The sequence below is a fragment of the Camponotus vicinus genome, unplaced genomic scaffold, assembly GCF_025532165.1.
Source record: "Camponotus vicinus isolate PSW18456_S1 unplaced genomic scaffold, iyCamVici1.0 SCAF_2, whole genome shotgun sequence".
Lineage (NCBI taxonomy): Eukaryota > Metazoa > Arthropoda > Insecta > Hymenoptera > Formicidae > Camponotus > Camponotus vicinus.
Window position 1 is genome coordinate 9,556,542 of NW_028141956.1, and position 25,959 is coordinate 9,582,500.

General features: G+C 35.0%; 3 protein-coding genes across 8 annotated transcripts in view; 1 reads left to right on the top strand and 2 right to left on the bottom strand.

Moving 5' to 3' along the window:
- Window positions 1–1,461: 1,461 nt before the first annotated feature.
- Fbxo11 (F-box protein 11) lies at window positions 1,462–16,151 on the bottom strand. Its single transcript, XM_083091964.1, has 8 exons — window positions 14,993–16,151; window positions 10,766–11,080; window positions 9,370–10,164; window positions 8,292–9,144; window positions 7,962–8,182; window positions 7,378–7,596; window positions 7,094–7,301; window positions 1,462–7,000 (listed from the first exon to the last, which is right to left on the bottom strand). Exons 1-8 carry the CDS (start codon window positions 15,084–15,086, stop codon window positions 6,871–6,873), a joined length of 2,835 nt encoding a protein of 944 aa, XP_082948090.1. The 5' UTR covers window positions 15,087–16,151; the 3' UTR covers window positions 1,462–6,870.
- Sras (Ras converting CAAX endopeptidase Sras) lies at window positions 15,607–19,314 on the top strand. Of its 2 annotated transcripts, none has more exons than XM_083091970.1 (6): window positions 15,607–15,841; window positions 17,016–17,121; window positions 17,192–17,330; window positions 17,412–17,648; window positions 17,724–17,786; window positions 17,863–19,314. In XM_083091970.1, the coding sequence occupies exons 1-6, from the start codon at window positions 15,720–15,722 to the stop codon at window positions 18,075–18,077; spliced, it is 882 nt and encodes a 293-aa protein (XP_082948096.1). In that variant the 5' UTR covers window positions 15,607–15,719; the 3' UTR covers window positions 18,078–19,314. The 2 variants fall into 2 exon arrangements, with proteins under 2 accessions (XP_082948096.1, XP_082948097.1); XM_083091971.1 differs by having other exon boundaries at window positions 15,700–16,332.
- Window positions 16,918–25,959, bottom strand: part of LOC145967258 (BTB/POZ domain-containing protein KCTD3) — a 62,993-nt gene continuing 53,951 nt past the window's right edge. For 2 of the 5 annotated variants that reach the window (XM_083091969.1, XM_083091966.1), the window contains exons 2-10: window positions 24,659–24,972; window positions 24,431–24,583; window positions 24,093–24,281; window positions 23,503–23,982; window positions 23,139–23,255; window positions 21,313–21,470; window positions 21,010–21,196; window positions 20,538–20,816; window positions 18,866–20,196 (exon numbers count right to left, since the gene is read on the bottom strand). In XM_083091969.1, the coding sequence (XP_082948095.1) occupies window positions 19,997–20,196; window positions 20,538–20,816; window positions 21,010–21,196; window positions 21,313–21,470; window positions 23,139–23,255; window positions 23,503–23,982; window positions 24,093–24,281; window positions 24,431–24,583; window positions 24,659–24,972 (2,077 nt within the window). In that variant the 3' untranslated portion in view covers window positions 18,866–19,996. Of the gene's footprint in view, window positions 17,340–17,442; window positions 17,688–17,761; window positions 18,092–18,865; window positions 20,197–20,537; window positions 20,817–21,009; window positions 21,197–21,312; window positions 21,471–23,138; window positions 23,256–23,502; window positions 23,983–24,092; window positions 24,282–24,430; window positions 24,584–24,658; window positions 24,973–25,260; window positions 25,457–25,959 lie in introns of those variants that run through there. The other 3 variants (XR_014437324.1, XM_083091965.1, XM_083091967.1) reach the window with 3 other exon arrangements.

Sequence of the window (25,959 nt, forward strand, 5' to 3'; positions counted from 1 at the left end):
AAAATTTCGCAAGAGATCTCGATCAGTCTTTTGATTATTGAGCAAAGATATGTGAATGCGTATGAAATTGCATAATTCGCAAATTTTTACTGCTTCAATTATCGCATTATACGATAATATATCTCTTTAATGGATTACAATTTATAATGTTTCTCTCTGTCAATGTATATTAGATTTCAAATATTTTAAGACCATATTATACAGAAAATTATAACAGGAAATTATATAAAAATCATATAACGTAATCGGACACTAACTCTGTGTTTTTTCTTCTCCTCTCTTTCTCTCATCCGAATAAAATTCAATGCGATCGCGATCCCATTCCACTATAGTCATCCGAGATTGAAACCGGCGAAACTTTGAAGAGTTCAATTCTCGATGTTGCGGATATGGAAAAAAAATCTTACGCTGTTCCATCAAAAATATGAGTATCACTTTCACGTATTTAATAGCGATATATTTGATGTCGCAAAAATTGCAATAGAGTTCCGTGATCTCTGATCACATGATGAAACTATGAAGGAGAGTTTTTTCTCGCAATAAGCAAAAATCCCTATAAGAAAGTCAATGATAAAGAAGAAAAAAATTATAATTATTATATCTAATATTATATTTTTGTCTCCCTCGCACGATTCATGGAAGTGTTCTAAAAATTTTTAATTGAAAATATATTATAATTGGGGAACTTTTTCATAGCTAATTTTTTATTTCTTCTCTCCGACTTTTCGAAAATTGTGACTTATTAAAAATTATATAATATATGTTATATATAATTTTAAAAAAATTTGCTATCAAATCTTTACCGTATTTACGCAACGATTCATCCGACATGTTAACGCGCATTAATTTTATCTACATAATCGCCTAGAGATTTAAATAAATGAATGAGAAATAAAATTGCTACTTCTTATTATCAACTTTGTGACATTACATAATACGATAATTTAGGTATTTCGTGTGTAATAAAAATGCAACATTGTTAACTTAATCTCGCCTCAACCTCAAAAGGACTAATACAGTCTTGTAATGTGATTAATATGTTAATTAATGTGATTAATATATGTTACTTATATAAGTGTGGCTAAATATGAATCTTAAATGAATAATCACGTTAGAAGAGAGCGAACGACATGCGATTTTTCTTTTTTTTTTTCCTCTACAAAAAGACTTCAATTTGCTGTTGCCAGTTGAATCAGTACGCGGAAAAAGATTCATGAACAGCGTAAAATGTCACGCTCTGTAAATCTATTTAATTGGCCGAAATCCATCTGCATTTGGGATAATTATTTGATTGTTTATTTAATCGTACAAAAATGATTGATCATTTTTTTCCTTGTTTTCTCCTTTTGTAATTATAAAGACAAACCGTAAAATTGGACTGAACATACTTTTCGGCACGTCTCGTCCCACGATAGAACAAAAATACACATAAATTAACAATAAAGGATAAAAAAATAAAAATTATAATCGACAATAATATATATTTTTTTATATAATAGTGCAATCAATAAATTGTATATATATGTAATATATATGTATATGTATATACATATAATTATATATTTATATACATATATAGTATATATATATAATTATATATATAATGGTCAAATTAATATTTACATTATATGTACTTCTACTGATTTTGCGGATCCGTGTGTTTGCACAACAAACGCTTTGTGTGCTCTTAATCTATCTAGCTTCTCTACCGCACCGGAGCTATGGCAACTAACGTAATAATGGCAAGTACTCGCTGACGGAAAATCGAGAAAGTCAATGTTTGACGGTGGACAATATAGTTCATGGAATGGAGCGATTGATCAATTCATGATAAAGAGAGAGACCGATAGATCAAGGTGAGGAATCGGCTGATTTACTAATTTTTCACGCTACATCAATAATAAATTTCCCAATCATGTTTGTCCCCCTCTGAATCAAACGATTATTCCCAAAACACTTTTTTTTATATATTTGATAGTGTAATAAGGATATTTTAAATAATTCAATATATATAATATGAAGCTCTGTATACAGCAAGATTTTAATTATCCGGATTCAAGATAGACGAATAATGTATAAGATATACATTTATGCCTGCACGAAATTTTGATAGATATAAGCGAGATAAATAAAAAAAAGATATAACGAGATATTAAATAAAAAAAGATATATAAATAAAATATAAATAAAAATATAAATAATTTTATATATATAAAACATCTAAAAAAATATATAATTTTGTATATATATTTAAAAAAATATATAATTTTATATATATATATACACACACACACACAAAATTAATTATAAATATATAGAGAGAAAGCATTTTTTTTTCATTCTCGTTACCGATCGTCAAGAAAATTTCGATATTTGAATAATAATTAATGTCCGGATAATTAATATCTTGTCGTATGATATTTCGAGGCTTCAACTTGGGTGAAACACGTTGATTGTTCACATCCGATTAACTCGTGAACGATACGGCACATCAGTGTTACTCCTTTTTGTCCCATCGCGCGATCATTATATTATCTTGAATATTTCTCTTTTCTGCTTTTTTTTTTGTTATGCAAGACGAAAAAATTCTTATCACTCCCGAGACTTCACGCGTGGCGCGAAACGACGATTGTCACTTTGGTGAACGTTAAGATAAAGCTCTATTTAGCGTCAGCCGATCTTATAGCGGAACAGTGAGAATGACAAACACAACGGAAAGGGACGGAACAGGAGGGGGGAGAAAGGAAGAGGAATAGGGGTGGGCAAAGGAAGGGTTCGTTTTTGCTGTGATCCGAGTCCCTTATCTTCTAATACATTCAACAACTAGAAACAGAGAAACACTGGGATCGTGCCGCAGCCGAATACGAGAATCTCGACCCACGTGTGTGTACGTGTGTGTATCTGTGTGCATGTATATCATGTACGTGTGTTTGTGTCTATATGCCTGTAAGTTTTTTGTGCAAGCCTATTTTTACCTATCTCACGCGTCTAGTACGCGTGTATGTACGTGTTCGTCTTTTTTTCATCCCCTTGTCCTCTTTTTTCGGAGTTTTAGGTCACGAGGGTGTAAGCCGTAAAACGCGTACGCTCGAGCAGGCGGAATGGAAGCAGCTGGGAAGTTATTATACGAGTCCACGAATCGCTCGCCGCTTGGTTGCTGCCTCGTCCTACGTTGTACATACATATATACACGGTTTGCTGCGCAAAAACAATGTATACTCGAAACATTACTCAACATACATACTTGAAAGTGCATGGAGAAAAAGAATTTGCTGACACGGTCAAATTTGTCACTGTCGTAGCGAGTATCGTTACTTGTTATATCAACAGAAGAGACTTGTCGAGGGAACGCTAATCTTACATCCTAAAGAAGTTTTCTGCAATCTGCACGAATTATCTCGTTGTATCAACAGATTGACTAGTGTATTATCGAAGCTCAACAATGTTTTTGGCGTTGGAACATTTCTGGAATATCTCGGAGGAAGAAATATTTTATCGCGAATCATCATTGCTTCAATAATAAAAAGGACCGGGTTTTCTATTTTGTCGACGAAAGAGGTTTTCGCATGTTGAATGATTCAAAAAAATTGATAAAATTTCCTTAAATCTTTCGTTGCGTGTGCGCTCTCGAATCATTGGATAAGCAGCAACAGTGACAATTTTGCCGTAATAGGAAGTTCCTTTACTCCGCGTGCATGTGAGGAGGTAGAAATCGCAGAAAAATGCTTCCCTCGCATATGTGGAGGGAAAAACGGCTCCGCACGGACAATGATAAATTTATACTTTCGAGAGTTTCGTTTTATTCTCCTTCAGAGAAAAGAGAGATGAAGGACGCGCGCACGTGCACGTGATTCTCCTCCCATCTCGATTGCTCGGATATAAAAAAAAAAAGAAAAAAGAAAAAATATATCTACATATACATATATCTCTCTGCAACATATTACGTACATATAATAAAATGATTCGGTCCATGGATAATACAGAACATCCAGCGTTCAAATTCAATCCATAATTTATACAATCTGACAAATAAATTCGACAAATAAATTTTCATTATCAGTCACGTCCAAATTTAGAGAGCACCGTAACTTTAATCGATAACTTCAACGGGAAAGAAAAAAAGAAAAAAAAAAGAAAAAAAAGAAAAGAAAGAAAACAGAAATCACTCGAGAGCGTATTCCGGTGCACAATAAATGCAATATATATAAAATATATAATATAATCGTGTCGACGATATTAATTATAAATCATATCGGGCTTTAACTGCATTATTTCCCGTCGCATCGCCACATTCTTCTGCAGTTCCTTCGTTTCAACCATCGGACAAGAAAGGATTCACGAAGTTCGTCAAATGCACAATATTTCGTTAAACAAAACAACAGACCATACGTTATATCACTCAAAAATCGAAAGATCCGCGATACGCATTTTTTTCTTTTTCTTTTTTCTTTTTTTTACTCTTTAGGTCTAATGTAGCGCGCGTGAAAAGTGCCTATATCCTTCTTTCGTTAAGCGCGCCTATTTGTTGGATATATACAAGCTTTTTTCCGTCACGATAATACATATAATATGACATCGTAAATAATACTACCCTCTTCCGGGTCGGCAAGCTCAAAGGCAATTTTCACGCGCCGCTTCTCGCTGTAGACGACATACAAAAGATACCATATATATACGCATATAATAACGAATTATACGTTTGTTTAACGTGCGAACAGAATTTACGATAATGATGCCTCTATCAGGAATAGAGTTCACTCTTCTCTTCTCTATTTATCTATATATGTATACCACGTATATGCGTAAATAAAGGTGATTTCGGTCTAAAATTATATCGCTAATAGGCGCTTCCTCTTCTTCTTTCGCGCGGGAGCACGCGTGCCCACTCCCGGAGAAATTACAGTTACAGTAATGCGATTAGACTTCTTTTACGCACTAACATAATAATTAAAAAAATCGGATTACTCTGAAAAATTCGAGATTATTTTTTAAAAACTGTTCCTCGGACAGTACATTTTTTTTCTTTCGAGAACGCTCAATTTCTTCATCCGTTTCCTTTCTTTTTCACTGGTATACACACCGTTGTGCATCCTCTTGTACGCACACTCTTTTTTTATCCATGAATTTAACTTAATTTTGAATATTTATCCCGTCTTTTTATTATGCACTTCGCCCGTTGGGGGTTGGGGGAGCAACTTAGGACCATCGCATAATTTATCACTGCGAATATAATGGAACCGTTACGCGTTAATTACGAGGTATGTTTACGTCGAAAAATTAGCAGAATGTTCATCTTCTTTTTGATTATATTTCCACCTGTTGTGAGTGTTATATATCACATATTTTAGACATTGCGTTTCCGTGTGTCTTACAGATCTTCGTCTTGTTGGTTTTTTTTCCCTGCTTCACGTTCGCCTCTCTTTCTTCTACTTTCGTTTACCTCTTCGAGATTTGTACAGCACAGATTCGACAAATCCGTCCATGTTGCACTTGTGTTAGCATGTTTACGATCGCGTGACGCGTGATTGGTTTACGGTCGTTTCTTCTTTTTCCTTTGTTGCGATGATTTAAGTTTAAATTTTTAGTTTTTATGATTCCGACAAGCGTGATATTCAACACGCATTGCTCTTGCGTTTCTTTATACACTGGTATAATTATAAGTCTTTTGTCTTATTAACTGTTGAGTGCAAATCTTATTTATATACTTTATGTTTTTATTGTGGCGTTGATGTTTTTCTGCTCGCAAGAATATGGTAATATGATTGTATCACCTATTCTCAACTCGTTACCACCACTGCTTCGATATACACAATTTACATTCCGGATACACTGTTTCACACCGTGTGAATTTACATTCGTTTTATTTACGTGTTAACGCGGCTTTTATTATTAGAGTTTTAAGCAAGTTCATTAGAGCGTATATTACGAGGCGTCAAGTGTTCTTATTATGGCGTATACACACATGTGCTTCTTTTCCTTCTCCCTTTCATTTTTTTAATGCTTCGGCACTGCACTCTTATTATATGATAATTTTAATAATTGCAGAACCTCAATAAAAAGGATCACGTGAAATGTTCGATTTACGATTAGCTTAGCGTTCCCCTCGTTTACACATTCAAATTATAATTTGATATATCTAATATTATACTGTGTCTTACATATGAGGATTTTTGTTATTTTATTACTACCGTTCTCTCCTTGGCGACTCTCGATTGCCGAGTTCTTTATTATTTTGGGTAATTTCTAATTTTTAACAAGAATTGATCAAAGAGAAATAACATGTGAAATAAAAGCTCAATATATAAGATAATCGCCTCATAATTTTAAATAATCATGGGAAAAAGATTACCAAACGATCAACAATTCAATATAAAATGAGAGAGCAAATAAATAATATATTTATAGAGAGAAATATATTATTTTTTATGTAATGTAATATATAATAAGCTTCCATATGAGAAGAATTTTAAAATATATCTTCATAAAAAATAAAAGAGGAAGAAAATTATAACAAAAACAGTAATATAAAGAATAGAACTGATAATCTTGATAAGAAAAAAAAGAAAAAAAAACAAGGAAATAATATAATATTGGTCAAATTATAATTGACCAGAGAGTATTTTATAACATCACGTATTAACAATAACAAAATATTCTTGCAATAAATAGAAATTTTTTAAATAACAACTACATGATGGCGCATATATATATATATATATATATATATATATATATATATATATATGTACGAAGAGGAAGAAAAATATCTTAATAAAGAACTCGGCAGCGGATCACGGCGTCTGCTCGCAATATTACTGGACTTACGGCTCTAACAATTGTTTGATTGTTTAAATTATTTTAGGTTAGTTCCTAGTTGACCATTAGTGTATGCGATTCCATGGGCGCCGCGCTATCGTATAACGTATCCGTATCTTGCGTAGGCTCACCTTGCAGCTGGCACTGATTGCTCAACGTTCCGGCACCGCAATCACAAAAGAATCTAGAAATATTAATGCACGATTTCATTATAGTTATTTCATTTTAATGGAGAATGTGCACCTAAATAAAATACATCAAGCGAATTCGCTCTCACCGGTCGTGTCTGATGAATTCCACATCGTGACCGGCATGACAAGTTTTTATACAATTAACGCATATCGCGTTGCGATCCGTCGTGTTGCAAGTTTGACAGCGGTAAAAGTCGTGCATAGGAAAGGAAGTGTACGATGAGATTTTGTACAAGCATTGGCCATTTCCAACCGCTTTCTCCACCGCATCTTGATTACTAAATATTTTATTGCCTAAAAAAATGCGCAATGATACAGTAAATTTGTCTTCTTCCACGCTAAAAATGCTATCCAGTAAGCAAGTATTTACCTCTAGTTGTCGGCTGCACCCCACTCGCTAGGCACAGACCACCGAATCGATTATTGAATATTTGATTGTATTCCAGCGTGGCGGTGGCGTTGTTGGTTATTTCAACGCCAGCTGCCAAGCCATCGAAAATCCGGTTCCTTTTCAATACCGGCTGCGATTGCGTCGAAATGAGCACGCCCGCTTGCGCATTGCGAAATATATCATTCTCTTCCAAAACACCTGCAAATTGAGATGCGTGAAAATCACAATCACGACCATTTTTCCCCTATATACATTTATAACTTAATTTACTTTATTTATTTTCATTTTATATAATTTTCTATTTTTTAAATACTTTTTATAATTAAAGCGAGAAGCTTATCAATTGAATAGAATTGATAAATTTTGAATTGAAATAATTATATATTTGATTATTTGATATATTTTAACAAAAACAGATAAAATATATTTAATTAAATTTGGAGAAGCAGAGATACACACATTATCGATAAAAAAATTTCACTACTTATATAATTATAATTTGTGTGTATGCAAAAGTTGTATGATACAAAAATTATTAAGATTTTGCAAACTAAGTATTTTACCTTTGCCCCCATTAAATATACAAATTCCGCCGTCTCGTCCGTCGTATATTTTGTTCCTTTTAAGAGTCGGATTGCTGTCCGTCTTAATCCAGACGCCGGCCATCGCGTTATCGAAAATCTCATTTTGTTCAAGTAAGCCTAAGCCGCTATTATATACAAGAACACCGCCGTTTTGACCACCCCATATTTTGTTGCCACGTATTACTGGATTACTGCCAGTCCTAAATTAAAAGAGGAAACACAATTTCAGGCAACTTTCTGACCGCTATATTTCGTTTACGCATTCGAGACTTGCGAGCATCTTTTAATCCTTTTACACATGTGAATTACCTTATTTGTACTCCCGAATATAAATGATTGAAAATATCATTGTCCTCCAATCTTCCGTGGCCGTTGTCGTAAAAATACACGCCGACCTGTTTGCCGCTATGAATTCGATTTCTCCTTAAAACTGGCGTCGAACCCGTTGTGATCCACACGCCTGCTAGGGTGTTAGCGTAGACCTCGTTCTCCTCTATTAGGCCCTGGCCCTTTTCGTGGACATAAATGCCACCGTGTTGACCATGATGTATCTTGTTATGTCGAACAATCGGATCCGAATTTGTCCTGATTTGTATGCCGGCCAGCGCATTACCGTAGATGTTGTTATGTTCGATCAGACCCCTGCCTTCGCCGAATATGTACACTCCGCCTTGATGACCATTATATATCTCGTTCCGACGTATAGTCGGATTCGAGTTTGATGTGATCCATACGCCGGCGAAGTTGTTGGAGTGAATCTTGTTGTCGATGAATTGTCCGAGGCCGTTTTCGTGAACATAGATGCCACCAGTCTGGCCGTGATGAATCTCGCAATGAACAACAGTCGGATTCGCACCGGCCTTTACCTCGAAACCCGCTATTCGATTGTTGTGAATATCGTTAGCCTCGAAGTAACCAAGTCCATTGTCGAACGTGAATATTCCTACATCACGACCATGATGGATGTGATTCCGCCGCATGATAGGATTCGCATAGTTCTTCACCCAGATGCCAGCCAGAGCGTTTCGCGAGATCTCGTTGTCCTCGTACGTGCCCTGTGCGTAGTCGGTCACGTATAGGCCAACGTTTTCGCAATCTGAGATGTCGCAGTTTTTCACTAATGGATTGGCACCCACGCCTGATACACAAACTGCGGCACCAACTAAAAGTATAGAAATAATATTAATTTGTTTAAATATCAACTTTATTTCAAAGATAAGTATATTGAGTAATTATAAATCTTTTGTTATAAATTTCAATTAACGTCTTGTAAAGATTTAAAATTTTACAGAGATAAGTAATAATCTTATTAAGTTCAAAACTTTTTATTAAAATATCTTAATGTTACAATATACATATCCATATGGAGGATTAAGCGTTTGCTTACCTACACTGGAGCTTCTGATAATGCAATGATCTACAGTAGGACTGCAATTTTCGCCAACCTCCAGACAATAGTGTTTATGATGGGGCACTGTGCTCGTGACATCAGGCGTGAACTTTAACGTAAGATGTCCGGCGTAAGCACGCTTTGCACCTTCCACAAACATAACCGTCGATTCGCTCTCCCGCTCCAGGATGACAGATTCCGCGACATTACCTGGCGCGGCGCCGATCAGCGCCACATCACTATCGATCACGAGGAACTCGCCCCTGTACGTGCCTGCATGTAGAAATACTAGATGCTGTGTCGACGTGTCCTCCCCGTTCGTTTGGGAATTGCTGTTGCAACAGCCTTGCCCGCTCGCAGCCGTACTTCCACCGTTTGTCGTGGAACCGCTGTTACTCCTGTACTCGTCTACGTAGTCCAGTGCGCCCTGGACCGTATTAAAGTACGGCAGATTACGGCCCTTAAACTTCAAGTCCTGGAAGCCGGGTCGGACGTGCACACCTCTATATAGCTGCCTGAAGCTTTCCTTCCACGGATTCTGGTACTCAGACTCGTCCGGTGACACAAACTCGAATTTACACGGGGCTGGGTTAAATAACGGCAGATCGTACTCGTAAACCTGCTGATAAAGCGATTTCCATAGCTCCGTGTCGTTCGCGATTGCTTGGAAACGCTTGCAGACTTGTGAGACTCGGCAAAGATCTTGCTCCATAAGATAATTGAATATCGTGAGTAGTACTTCGTCCGGTAGCTCGTATTGAAGATAATGCGCCGCCGTATTTGTATTTATACCTATCGTGAAAAATCAAAATTAGATCTGACTGATTAGCAGAGTTAAATTCTAAAAAGATCTATGTGTTAAGAAATGAACGAAAAAGCAATGTTGAGACTTACTGAATGAATTATTCTCAAATTTGTTTTCATCATTATAAAGAAATTTTTATTATATTGCATACAAATATATTATATATACAGAGTCTAATAAAAAATTTACGATCTCTGAAAACGAGAAGGAGATATTCAATAAATGTTAACTTTCTGAAAAGAAATACTGATATAAAAGTATCTAATTTATTGAATACTATTGATGAAATAATTCTAAAATATTCTTTCATATTTAAAAAAAGGAAATTTTAATTAATAGTATGAAACACTCAAGATTACTCAAGTTCACATAATATGTCCCTCTATAATTTTTACAATGAATATCTCTTATTTTTAACTGTTTTCGAAGAAAATAATAAACTTTTCATCAAACTCACTCTGTATATGCTTTATATATATTAATAACATATAATTATCATTATACAAATATTATTTCTTTATCTCTCGACACGTGGAACAATTTTTAATTCGACTCATCTCTTTCAATTGTGACAAGTTTGAAACGTACCATCTGTAGAAAGCGAACATGTCCGTCTCGGTCGCTTTCTCGCTGGTAAAGACGACGAACCGAAGGTAGCGGCAATGCTACTTCCACCCGATGGCGGTAGAGCGGAACTCGTGCCTGGCGCTGGGTCCGGATGTGGTGGACTCTTGCGTCTCAAGTCGTACGGCGACGAGTGCGACTGCGGAGACGGCGAGGGTGCAGCTACCCCGGATACACTAGGGGACGAGCCTCGTCCACCACTTCCTCCGCCTCCACCGCCAACTCCACCTCCCGGAAGGATCTGATTGGACGTCGGACACGGCAGGTCGCATGGCTCGGCTAATAAAAAAAAAAATAAAAAAGTAAAAATATCTAGTCTCCAAAAACAAGGAAAGTAAGAGGAGAGCGAGGGGAAAGCAGGTAGTTTTTTTTTTTCAGCTGAAAAGAAGACAAAGTCGTATATACATTATTTTGTGGTTTTGTGTCACTACCTGATGACAAGAGGACTTTTGAAAGGAACCTTTCATGAAGAATAGCTACGTATAAAAGAGGAAAAAAAGAAGATAATGAAATATAATCACACTTAATTTACTAAAAAACCACTTTCAATACCCTAAATCTAAAATCGTATAGCGTCCTATTAGAACGGAAATCTATATAAAAGAAGAAAAAGTATACATTATTTTGAAAGGGAATATGATCACATAATTAAATCATAGTTCTTTCTGTGATAGAAGACCCTTAATAAAATTCTATTACTCTATTAAGGTAGATGTAGTAAGAAAAACGAATGAAAAAAAGAATAAAGTAAGCCTCAATCCGAGATATATATCTGTTACATAAAAGACGAAGAAGAAAGAGAGAGAAACATTGTACAGTGTCACAAGTAATATATCCTATTTACACAAACAGAAATAAACTTGTATACTTAATGTGACAGATTGTAAACAAAAAGCACATTACACATTTGTCATCTGTTGTAATTTCTATAATTAATAATGATACCGCTAGAGAAATTTGCATATTGACACAAGGTGACCCTGTTTTACAAGTGCTGATGCATAAATTGTCGAGCATGCGACATGTCGTAAATCGATATAAAGAATCTGCTAATAAAGAGCAATCTTGCGATTACATACAATACAATATCTCAAAGTGTAATTTTTGACATTATGCAAATTCAATATGTAAGCCTTACAAGCATGAGTAGCAAAAGAAATACATGTGTAAATCTCACTGCTTCATTTTATAGTGTCAAACTTATTGCGAGAGTACATATCGTACGATAAAATTTTTAATATATTGCATATATTCCTTTTACCTCTCTTATATCATGAAGAAAACGAGACACGATGTATCTTCCTATCGACCGATTGTCGCTATCGCAAAATATGAAATTCGCACATCGTATACCAAAGTACAAATTGACAAAAAGATATTTCGCAGACGTTCCTCTATCTTTCTCTCTCCCTGTTCATTCACTATCAAATCATTATCATCGGTGCGTCAACGAGTATCGCTACAAAAGGAGCAGAATCCATCACGCGCCTTCCACTCCGCTTCGGTGAACAGCATCTTTCAGACACATTTCACTTTCTAGCCGATAACACACGGACACGCGTACGGGAGGGCGCTCTGCTCGTGGGATCTACAGGATGTGTGATTTTTCGAGGATCACTCTCGATCATCGTTGCATTTTGTGGATCCTCTTCTCAGGATTCTTTCTCGCGAAAGTGGAGCACCATTAATTCATCACTCATAAAAAATCATCCATTGGTAATATCGTCGATATTATATCGCGTCAGTTCTTGCCTCATTTCCGTTTCCTTCTGTATATAAGAATATATAATGTATTAAAATAAAGGAGTTTTTAAAACATCTTATCTTTTTTTTAAATATCGTGTGTGCGATTTAATCCCAACGAGATTCTTAGATTAAACTTCTCGAGTGCGTATCTCTGTTGCAGTTAAATAGATAAGTTTGCATGCGAAATAACATCGTTTTTTATTCTTATCTAATGTCACTTTCATAACAGTTTTATTTGATTTGATCCGAAACACTCAGATATTCAAGTATCGATAGTACTAATCTAGAACTTTAGAGTTTGGAATTAAATCTCGCATTCGTTAAAAAATAAGATATTTAAAAAAGTTTCTTCTTTTTCTTGGTTTTCTTCTAAAATATATATGTTCACAAATTAAACTGACTTTTAATTATTTTTTCTCTCTTTTGTCTCTTTCACTTATCGAAGAATTTTAAATATTGCACAGCTGAAAAGTTAATAAACAATTGAATTCCTTCTAAAAAAATAAAAAATTTACATATTATAATCTCAAAAGTATTTCTTACTCGCTTATCCACTAGTCCTCTTAATCTCTCTTTCTCCTTCTCTGTTCTTAGGGTATATTATGTGTATTATTTGTCATATGTTTATCAAGTATTAGCGATTGGTTATCGAAAAAAGAAGTTCTAAAGTCTCTACAAAATTTTAAGAATTCTCTGATAGCCAATCGATACGTCCGACAAACATTTTGCCATATGAATGTAGTATCAGTTTTATATACCCACTCTCTCTTTTTCACTCTCTTTCTTGTTCGTTCTCCGTCTCTCTCGGACCGATGGAAAATTCGGCACCGATCGACTTGTACTCTTGCGCCGCGTTCCAACTGGATCGCCGGTGATTCGGAATCGGGAAGAAAGGGGAAAGAGAAAGAGAGAGAAAGAGAAAAAGAAATATATGGGGGGAGGGGGGGGGCCGTGAGGACAGGGAAGGGGACGACTCCGAAGCCAACATTCCGATGGATTGATCGCAAAGCGGAGATCGCGATCGTGTACACGGGAGGTACAAAAGCAATCACTTCTCTGACGAGAGTTTTTATCCTAATACAATATTATATTATACAATCACGTTCTCTTAATAATTTTAAAGATCATTCAACTCTTATTATATCAAACATGCAGCTTCTGCAATATATTATTCTAACAGAAGAATCATCTTTCATTCTTCTTGCTTCATTGAAATATATGATTCTTGCTCTGTACTTATAAGTACTATGTAGTTTTTTGAAGCCATAAACCTCAGAACATCATGGATTTATGTTATATATTCCTTCAAGCTAGATGATAAGAGACTTTGTAAACTGTTGGTTAAAATATTTTCTTTGTTTAGTCTTGTTTATTGGATAGAATAACACGATGCGAAGAAATTCTGACTTTTTCTGTTCTAAAACTCGTTGAAAAAAACATGTTGCAAATCCTCGAATCCACAATTATACCATTTCCACACCAGTCAATCGGATATTATCTACAAATATTAAAAAGCAATATGACTGTTAACAGCTGTCAATGAGAAATTATTCACAAGTTTGAGAAATTATTCATGGATGAAAATATAATTTGGAGACGCACAATTGAATACAATTATTAAAACACTGTTACAATTCCAGCATTTATTACAATATTGTCTTAGTTAAGCGTTTTTAATTATTTGCGCTAGTCATGATTGCTCAAACTTTCCTTGTCGCTGTGACACAACTATGGTTAGGCTATGGTTGAGTCTCTGACAATTTTACCCTTGGAAGCCAATGAGTACAGATTCATCGGACCAATGAGTACAGATTCATCGAACTACATAACCTCAGCTGAAACATTTTGGAGTTGCTTGGAAGTGACGACAGACACAACTTGGACAAGTTCACGTGTAGCTGTCAGAATAGAATACTGAATAATTTGCTTTCTTTTATATACAAATAGTTACAAGGAATACCAATGTTTCTTTCTCTCCACCAGATATGCAATCTGAATTCACTCTTCCAGCTCTTTTCCAATCCTTTCTACACATCCCACATAAAAAGAAAATACAATGGAAGGGAGAGAAATAAAACTGATAGAGGTAGCGAAAAATGTTAGACAAATTGAATACAGATAGGCGAGGGCGAGAGAGCGTTGACAGGTCTGCACGTCGAGACAAAGACTCGACGGAGATGGCGAAGTGCGTCGAGCTCGTGGTTAGAACGACGTGTGATACTCTCGATCCGTTGAGGCTCCCGAACGAGATGGGCGATGGCGAACAGAGGACAGACAGGTGAGCAGCGAGATCTTGGAAGAAGTTCTCCGATACGAAGAGAGAGAGACGGAGAGAGAGACTCTCTTTGTGCCCTCGTCTCTCTCTCTCTCTCTCCGTCTCGCTCGCTCACGCCGTCCCTCTTCGCTCGCTCGCTCGTTCGCACTCGTTCTTTCTCTCTCTCTTACCCGTGGTTCTCGACGGCAAAGGGATCCTGTTTGCGTTTTTCCGACGCGACCTCCGCACGTAGCTGCGCGACGACGAGAACGACGCGCTTGGCATCTTGCGCGTGTCGTCGGCGGCCCTCGGCGGTCGTCCTCGTGTCCGTCCCCGTTGCCGTCGTTGTCCTCCTCCACCACCTCCTGCCCCTCCCCCTCCTCCTCCTGCTGCTGCTGCTGGTGCTGGTGCTGCTGCTGCTGCTGCCGCTCCTTCTCTCCACCGCTCTCGAACGCGACTCGTCGCACTTCCCGGTTACGAGGGATGCGCGAGTAGTCCCGGCCGGGTACCCTGCCCAGCAGGTACGCCGCGGTCGCGGACACGCTTCGGCAGAAGGTGTCAAACGCTTGAGACACACTACACAATAGCGACACTACCACCGTACACGGCGGCCATCTTCTTGATCTCTGCTCGCCGACTGGCCCAGAGGGCAGCCGCCAATCGGACGTGTTTCTGCCCCGCGAGAGTGCGTGTCGCGCGTCCCTCACCCCCCATTCGATCCGCACCGTTTCGTCGCCGTCGCCGCCGCCTCAACCTCCTCGGCCTCGCTCTCGTTCTCTCTCTCCTTCCTTCGCCTTCCTCCCTCCCGTCCTTCCCCTCTTCCTCCGTCGGAGCCGCCGACGCCACGGGGCGCTTTTACCGAGCTCCCCTTCCGCAGTGGAGCGCGACACAGGCGACCGACATCGGAGTTATGGAGTTATGGAGGCCGCGGAACGGAGTACCGATAACCCGCACAACTGCGTCTCCGCGATCCTCTCGTGCCTCGCGCTCTCGGTCGTGTATGTGGCGAGCCTCTATGTCTGGAGTTCGCCGCACAACAGGTACGTGTGTGCGCGCGAGTGTATGTGTGTGTGTCGCGGATTCGCGTGACGTGTGACGGATAACAACGGCAGCAGCGTCGATCACTCGCGACGCGACGTCAACGGGACGGGTCAGTCTCCCTTTCCCTCCCGTTTTCGAGCGCCCGTCCAGGTCCCCCGTTTCTCTCCTTCTCGTTCATAGAGACGGAGGCTCGGTCTCGGAGGCTTCCGTCCCGTCGACTCACTGCCTGCCCGGTAAACCGTTCGCGGACGCGAACCGCCTCGCACCGACCGAATGGATATCCGTGACTGACGCGCGCAGCTTCGCACGTGGTGGCGCTGCTCCTGTCACCGGCGCCGTCGCGCCTTCGGGTATTTTTTTGGACAAGTGGCGGCGGCGCGTCAAGCTTCCTAGTGAGATAACATGATTCTAGTGACTCGGCGGAACGTGATGCGGATCGTTGAGCGGATTTATTTAGATTATTTATCTAGCTGGAATTAGAAAGAGACATGTATATTCTCTGTCTTATTTTTCATTATTTTTACATTATTATCTAAGGCAATGCTCTATGTATTTTTATGTTTATAGCTTAATTTCGAATATGGCGCCGATTGTTTTATCTTTACTTTTTATTTATTTTTACTATTATCATTATTTGGCTGCATTCTGTTTCATGTATTAAGCCCAAAAATCTATATAATTTATAATATACGTAACAAAAACTATAAATTTTGCATGATGCATGAAACGGAATGCAATCTTTATTTGATTGATGTATATCTGGCGCGATATTTGAATATGATTGTAGAATCTGCCTAGCGATATGTTTGAATTTTTTAATTCAAACATCATTTTTATTACACAATAAAAATTATAAAATATTTTTTATGCAAATTTTTTAATGTAATACGATAAATTAATAGATACGATAATAGAAATTATATCGTATCTATTACAAAATTTGCTTTAAAAAAGATATAATTGTCTTGTAATAATTGAAGATTTCCAATTACATTTGATTGGCAAAATTAACATCTATAATTAATATAATTAATCGATTCTTTTTAATTATACTATATAATAAATGAATATATATAATAAATACAATATAATAAATGAAAAATAATTACATCCATATACCGATACAATGTTCTAATAATTAATTTTCTATTTTGTTTTATGCTTGTGTTTTAGAGAGCATCCATCGACGATAAAGAAACGATTTTTTAGCGTATTTATCATGACCCTCATTTCGCCAGCACCCTTGTACTTTGGATTAAATGAACAAGTGTTTCAAAAGGTATTTAAAATAAATTTAAATAATTCTGATCTACTCTATGACAATTATTTTTGTCGTTTATACTTGCTAGGTAACTATTTGGGAATTGCTGGGACTACGATGGTCGGGTTTAATACAGGCGACTGTGATACCATTACTCCTAACAATGATCCTGTTCCTAGGTCCCTTGAGTCTACAGGGATTTAATGGGCTGTGGCGATTGTACACAGGCTAGTACTCTGCAAATTCATTTAAGGTTTCGATAACTAAAAAAAAGTGAAAAATAACAATTAAAAAAATTTTACTTTTAGAACCCATGTACTGGTTGGGAAGCATACGAACGTTAATCTGGTGGAGAAATCAAGTAATTGCTCCACTGTCTGAAGAATGGACTTTCAGAGCTTGCATGTTGCCATTGCTCTTACAATGTTTTACACCGTCTACTGCCATATTCGTATGTCCTCTATTCTTTGGAGTGGCTCATTTTCATCATGTGGTGGAGAGGATGAAGATGGGAGTGGGAATCAAACACGCACTGTTTGTATCCTGTGAGTTTGCCACAAATTTTCTATAAGTCTATGATGTTTCTGCAATGAATATAAATACATGAGTATTAAATTCAGGTTTTCAGTCTGCATATACAACTTTATTTGGAGCATACGCGGCTTTCCTCTTTGTCAAGACAGGTGGGATTATTTTTTCACGAAAACCGTTATTCAGATTTTATATTTGTTTATTTTTTTATTTTTGTATTTTTCTTAGGACACTTTGTTGCGCCGTTCGCCGCGCATTCTTTCTGTAATCATATGGGATTTCCTGATCTTTCTGAAGTAGCAGCATATAAGGATCCACTGAAGAGAGCCGGGCTGCTGTGTCTGTTTGTGATCGGTTTAGTCGCTTGGTGTTTCCTTTTGACGCCAATGACACATCCATCCTTGTTTAATAATAATTTATTCTGGACTAAACACTCTATATGAGACGTGTCTGATCTCTGTAACAAATACTAGGATCAAATGTTTTTAAGCAAGATTTACATTGCTGTGTGATATTTTGTATTTGTGTCTAACAGAGTGCAGAATACTCATCTATTGAAAAATCTCGCGAGTATTAAAATAATTGCATAATAATAACATAATAATAAAATTCAACTAATTATAACTATATATAAACTATTACTATTGGTATAAAGATATACCTATAATTTAACTGTGCAATTCGGGATTGTTACAAAATGTATCACCGTAGTGCCTGAGATTTAATTAGATTTTTATAGCAGTAATAAAACATGGTGTTATAATGATTATTAAGATAAGCGAATTTGTTCGCAAAACCACAATGCGAAAATAGAATCTCTTATATTATTATTTGCGAATTTATGTATTTATGCGTTACTAAATGCGTTAATAAATTATTTTATGATCATGTACCTATAAATCATAACTTATTAATTTATTTTTCAGAAAGATTTTTGTGTAAACAAAAAACATATATTATTATACCAATCAATATAACATATTAAGGAAGTTTGTAAAATAAATCTTTCTAATCGTCTACTTTTATAACAATCTGTATGTACAGTGTATGTATGATATTTATAAATGTACAATGGAAGTGATATTCCAATATTGAGACGATAAGCGATGCCATCATATACATATACATAATGTTTTATTTAAATCACAGAAGTAACAGTTGCGTAACAATATTACAATATATCCTATATATATATATATATATATATATATATATATATATATATATATGTACATATACGTATATGGTAAATATGTATACATTATATATGCAGTAAAATTATAACAAAAGTACACAAGTACTTATATATACATATATAATGAGAGCTATTTGATTCTTGAATTTTAATTGCATACGTAATGTATACCATTTGTTAATCGAGAGATATCATGGAAAATCAATTTTTTAAATAACGTTTAGAGATCATGTTGATAGTGATACGATGTTGAAGTAATATTAAGTGTTTTACAATCAAAGAGAGAATATAAAATTGCTAGAAATATATAACAATGATGTCATTTCGACTTACAATAACTATGTATAAGTGTCTATTAAAATTTGACAGTATTTGTTAATCTTGTTTTAACATCACGAGAGGAGGAAATGATGTAATTTTGTGTACTACCATCATCACATTCACTTTATAACATTGATACAGAATATATAATTCTAAACAAAACATTCAACTTGTATCATTTATCAGTCTATAAATTTATCGAATGTTTATGCCTCTTCCTGGACAAGCTCTTATTATATTAAAAAACAGATTTATATAAGACAGAGCATAAAAATCTTATATTGAAAAATGTGAATATCAATTGAATTAATTCTCTCTTAAAAGGAAATTGATAATCGTTTTAGAATAATAATAAATAATATAAGCAAAGTTAAATCTTTTCAGAGAGAAGGAGAGAAATATTTATCAATTTCTCTTAAATAATAAAATTTCTTGAAAAACTCAATTATGATAATGTTGATAACAATAAACAAGCACTCATTAATTCAAGACATCAAACTCTTAAAAACAATTAAGACATCCATCTAAATATATAAAATAGTAAATGTTAAAATAATTTCAACACTAACTGCTAATTTGTAATTGTGTTGAAATTATTTTAAAACGTAGTTGTAGAGTTTATGCAGTCCTTCTTTATAATACTTTTAAATTGTACTATTTAAATAGATAAATAGAAAACTTTGATAGAGTAATGTTGGATCATTACACATAAATGCGCAAAGATATTAACTTAGGAACTGTAAACTTTTAGTTTTTAAATTTATTTTTTTATTAAAATAAATAAATAAATAAATGCAAATTCTGGGATAGCATGTCTGGTTTTTGCAATATAGTTTGGTCAAATACTTATGTTTGGCTTGATCCAGGCGTTGCGTCCGGATTTTGCGATTGATTGAGAAACAACACATTACTCGACTTAATTCTAGGCCCAGCAGCGATTAATGAAGGTGACGGACTGATACAAGGTGTCGAGCAGTGACTATTGCTCAGATCGCATTGATCTAATAATTTCCAAAGCTCTTCTGGTGTAGGTCCTCCAGAAGTATCTAAAAAATAAGGAAATTATAAAAATCAGGATAAAATAGCGATTAATTTTAATTAAATTAATGAAATCAAAGACATATCATAAGTATATATAATTGGACTTTTAAAAATAAATATTAATATATTATTAATATTTATCATTAAATTATATCGGCCATTGTTTATCATTAATAAAACAAGGTAATTTATATGAATTATACAATAGATATTATTTAATTTCTAGAATTTTAGATACATGTGATTCATGCTAATTTTCTGTTTCCCGCAGAATGTCAGATATGTGAGTCATGCTCACCGATTTCGTTACGTCATTACAACGGAAAAGAAAGAGAGAGTAACATACTTTGAGTGGCATTGAAAGACGGATCCAATGCTGTTGTGAGATCCCACATTTGTATAGTGCCGTTAGAATGGCCGGTGAATATGAAGCGTCTAGGCCTTGAGCCCATGCGACTAGAGCCTTCACACTCGTGCACGTAAAATGAGCTTATAATGCTACCATCCACCGATTGTATCACGCAAACTCTCTTTCCATTCGATGCTAATCGAACAAATAATTGATCGGTTTCGGGCACAACCTTTTGCACGAATACTTGCTCGTCGTCTTGTTCGCCAAACGGCCCTGTATACGTTATTCGGAGATTAATATAATAGATTAATATAATACTCTTGAAAAGATATCAATCAGTATTCTAACACAAAATATTTTTAATTTATTTGTTAGAAATATAAAGGAATTGAAGAGAAAGATATCATTTACAAATATTTCCAAAATATTACAAACATTTCGAAGAAAGAATAATGTCGCAACGTACCAAAGTCATTGCCGGCGTTGTAACTAACGCATGGGTCAATTGCTTCCAGGGAAACAATTTTGAAGCTTGCCTCAGGCGTTGATCCTGGTTGCGTCGAAATCATCCCGCGAAATCTGGTCACCGCCCAACTTCTAACATGATTATACTCGGAACAAACCGACACCAAATATTTTTCCGAAAGAGTTACCTGCAATATAATTCGCGCATGATTGGAATTAAAATGTGTATGCAATATATTATAATTTAATTTATAATTTTATTATAACAAAAAATTTGTGTTGGGATAAACTACGTTGGACATACCTTAGTTACACTGCTCTGGTGTACCGTGAAAGTTTGAAATAGCTGTGGACCATGGCCAACTGTTTCGGGATGTTGAACGATTACTCGGACACTTCCGGATTTCGTACCATAAGCGATTTCTATCCAATTTCCACAAAGACCTGCATGGGAGAGACATACTTTTAAACGAAATATGCTTTTCATATTTGCATCAATCATCTGATGCACTTTAAAGAATATAATTTCAAAGAATATGCACAAATTGAGCAATGTTGATTGTTACTGAAGTTTTTTTTATCAGAAATTAAATCTATATTCATGAAATTTTATATTATATCAATCGATAATTAAAGTGCATCAGAGGATTATATATATGTATGTGTGTGTGCGTGTATGTGTATTGTGCGCGTGTGTACATATATTTGTTTGTAAAATTGCAGTAATGGAAAATGTTCAAAATATAATAAAATAATATTTAAAAAACAAATGCTTCAATGTGTTATTATTATAAAATAATTAGTATATAAATATTTTTTTATAAATAAAGCTCACAATATTGCATGCTGTGCATTGCAACAATAAGCAGAAGCAATTTATAAAAGAAAGAAAAATAACAATAATTATACATGATTGTATTTTATAATTAAGCAACTACATATATATATTTCGAAATTAATTTGTGTTTATCGACTTGATTAAAATAAAATATTATTAGAAATTACCTATAAAATTTGCCACTATTAACAAAAAAAATATACAAGCAAAGATACATATTTTCTATTACCTCCCTTTCCCCTCTCAGATGCTGGCATGGAACATATTACTATGAATAGAAAGAGCAAGCAAGCAGCTCCAACAATTAAATTGAATCAACAAAATCCACTGCATAAAGTAATATATGAAGAAAGAAAACAAAAAGTACATTGCATTAGTACAACTGGACGCATAAGGATAGCAGGGTTGTATGTGCAAATTGTGCAATTTCTAACATTACCTCGTGTCTCGTGTAAATTCATTTTTTCGCTCACGGGAAGAGAAACTTACATACAGAATTTTACATTCATATTCTATTAAAATAAATTAAAATAAATGTGCCTTGTGAGAAACACGTTTGTAAATATATATTTATTTTTATGCTCGCGAAGCGAGCCCGTGTATGTTACCAATATGTTGTAAAATGTACGACAATGCGCCAGTGTACCGATATAAAACTTAATGCTATCTGAGAGGAAGAGGGTACAGTTGCTTCTATTTAATCGCACGATTTACGTTTGATGCAGTCAACATAAAATGAAAGCGAATGACATTTCAATTCGAACGTGAGGAAGCAGAACATCTGCTTATGTCGACCCATACTTGCCTTGTGCTATTTATCCAGTTGTACAAAATGAAGCAAAGAATGTAATAATAAACTCTCATTAATATTTTTAATAATCAATATCAAATCTCATAACTATAATATTACTATAATTTTATAAATTAATGAATATATTTTGTATATTTTATTCATTAATAAATTATTAAATAAAATATACATTAGTTAGTATAATAACAATTATATTTATACATCTATATATTTATTAGTATATATTTGAGAGCTTTTGTTTTATATTAGCATACGATTAAAATAATTTTCGTTAAGTTGGTGTATTATAATGATGTTTGTTATTACATTCTGCACTAAGCAGCCTTAATAAATGTTTTTTAATCAAATATATCACTCGTCAAAAAATCGCTTTTTAACAAATAATATTAGCTGGCTTTAATTTAGAAGGTTTTACCTCTATTATATCTTGTTATTTGCCGGCATTTTTATCAAGACTAAAATAGACATGAAAGAGACTCACTTGTTTTCGGCGTCAAATACACAGATATCGCTGTTATGGGATCATAAGTCGGATCTCGATATAACTCAGTTACGAGCAAGTCGTTATCCTTCATTCGCAAAGGAAACTTTTGCATATCTGCAATTAAAATTATTATAGTTATTATATAACAAGTTTTTTCAATCAAGAATAAAAACTTGAAATTGAAATCCAAAAATTTATTTCTATCCTGCAAGATATTTTAGATGTATTAAATATTTTTTAGCTACAGATCTTCAAAGTCTTTCAACAAGTATTTGATGCATTAAAAGAGTTTTTATATTTTTGTATACCTAATATTCATATCTTATTTTATTAAAAATGTACAATTTTAACTTTTGCTTACCAATATAATAAATAGATCCATTGTTACAACCTAAGAGAAGAAAAGATCCAGCTGTGTCAAACGACAGGATGGGCACTACATCTTGTATTTGCCAGTGATGAGTCATCGCGTGCCACACGCCGATTTTTCCAGTCGGTGACAACGCGACCAATTGGCTACCAATGAAGAATAGATATTCTACGCGGACATTCAGGTTGAATGTGCCTACGTTGATCTTGATTCCTTCCTCGGATACACCCCAGAGTCTTACTTGACTGCCATAGGAGATAGCGACCATCTTGCCGTCCGCACCACTTCCCATCTTTGCGTTTATCGCCACGCGCTCTATTATGCACTCGATATGCGGACTGGTAAACACGTGTTGCCATCCGGACGAGTCTTTTAGTCGATAGCACGTGATAAAGTGTGCGTAAGCGATAACTATCCAGTTGTGATGCGCTTTTATGATCTGTACTCTTAAAGGATCCACCCAGGATGAAACTGCGCATTAAGTATAATATTATGTTAAAGCAAAAATAAAGCATTTCAGTCTTTTTTGAAAAATCATTAATATATTATTTATCTTAGAAGAATGATTTATCAAAGCTTACCTTGTTGTAATCCAAATACAAGGCCAATATCGTTTTTATATAATTTATTCAGATCAGCTGAATTATTTCTAACGTGTCTCAGATCTAGAGATGGTGTACGAGAATGTGGCAGACCACGTTGTGGCAATCGGTAATCTAAAGAAGAATTTCTCATATGCGTTCCTAATGTTCCTTTGTGATTCTGTGGGCCTGCAAACAAAAGCCTTTTCAGTTAATTTTTTTCCTCAATTATATACTGTTTTATTTCTTCTTCTCACGTTTTTATATAAATTAGATAAATTATATGAAAACATATTAAATAATTTCAAAATTAGATGATTAATAAAAACTTTAATTACCAGTAGTATTTGGATTAATAGAATTGGTGGTTGTTGTAGACTGTGAAGTAGACGGTCCATCAATTCTAGAACTTGCATTAGAACCAACTCTAATATGAACAGTTACATCACTGACATTGGACGTTACTGCAACAGGTTCTTGAAGTGGTATGCCTACAAGCAAAAGGAACATTATAATTGCTGTAATATAGTTTTATAATAATATTATAGTGCTTAGTATTAATTTACATGGAGGCGGTAAATAGCCATAAAACAATACATCGCCACAGGATGATTGAGTCAAGTCTTCGCAGAGTACCAAGCGTTTAACTAGAGGAGTAATGCCATAATACTCGGCCTCGTGTCTTAAAGTCCGAATATCCACATTTTTCAGATCAATATCCTTGGTACGAAGATAATTTAATATAATGGAAAATAACTTTGGATCTCTATCTATAAAAAGTGCTCCAGTCTCATCCTTGTGACTGTCAATTCTATTACTTAATAGAGTTGTAAAGAACGAATCCTGGATCCATGTTAGTGTTTGGCGAGATGTCGAAAATCTAAAAAAGGAAATTATTTATCGCTAATAGATTCAAGTCGAAAAAAATACTTGTGAAAATTTAATAAAAAATTTGAAACAAAATATAAAACCTAACAATACAAATAAAAAGCATTTAAATAAAAATATAAAAGATATAATTAAAAAAAAATCATTATCCTGAAACCTGCCGATCTAATAAAAATAGATTGAAAAGATTCTACACAAATAGAAATAAGGTTAAATAAACTTAGCGCACTTGGAAATTGACGACAGAAAGAAAAGAATAATTCCTCGGGTAATAATCTACCTGGTGCCACCAACGTTCAGATGAACGATATCGCTCACGCCTAGATGAGGCACAGCCATTTTCAGCGACTACCGCGCGTCTTTGTAATGACAGCTCATGTCCGGAGCGTCGACCGTCAAAAAAAATATATCGCGAGCAACCAAAACAACTCCTTGATATGAAAACAACCTCGATAGGTTATATATGTACTAACACTGATCAGCGACATCAGCGTACTGTACATGCGCTGAAGATGGTTACTTCGATATTATATCGAATATTCCATATTCCTTCTATCGATACAAAAATCTCGAATAAAAAATTATGAATAGATTCACAATTGAATTCACTCTTTTGTTAAAAGTGGCTCTGCTGTGTGTCCTTGTGAGCAAGTTTTTGTTTTATCGTTTGTGTGTATTGTTTATTTATAGTTTTTAACAATGTGAGTCTTGTCTATGAAACTGCTTTTTTGTATCGAGAAATTCGGCTGAATGTGGGAATTAATTATTTCAAGAAAATAAACATCTGAAGGACGATTTCTAATCTATAGGGTTATCTCAAACAGAGATAAAATATTTGTATTTATATTCAACTGAAAAAAGAAAAAAATGACAGGTAAGTTGTGCTGCTTTTTGAAATTGATGACATATAAAAGTCATTGTACTCAAATTTTTATAATGGCATAATTCTCACTTTATTTTGCAAATTTCATGCATTCTA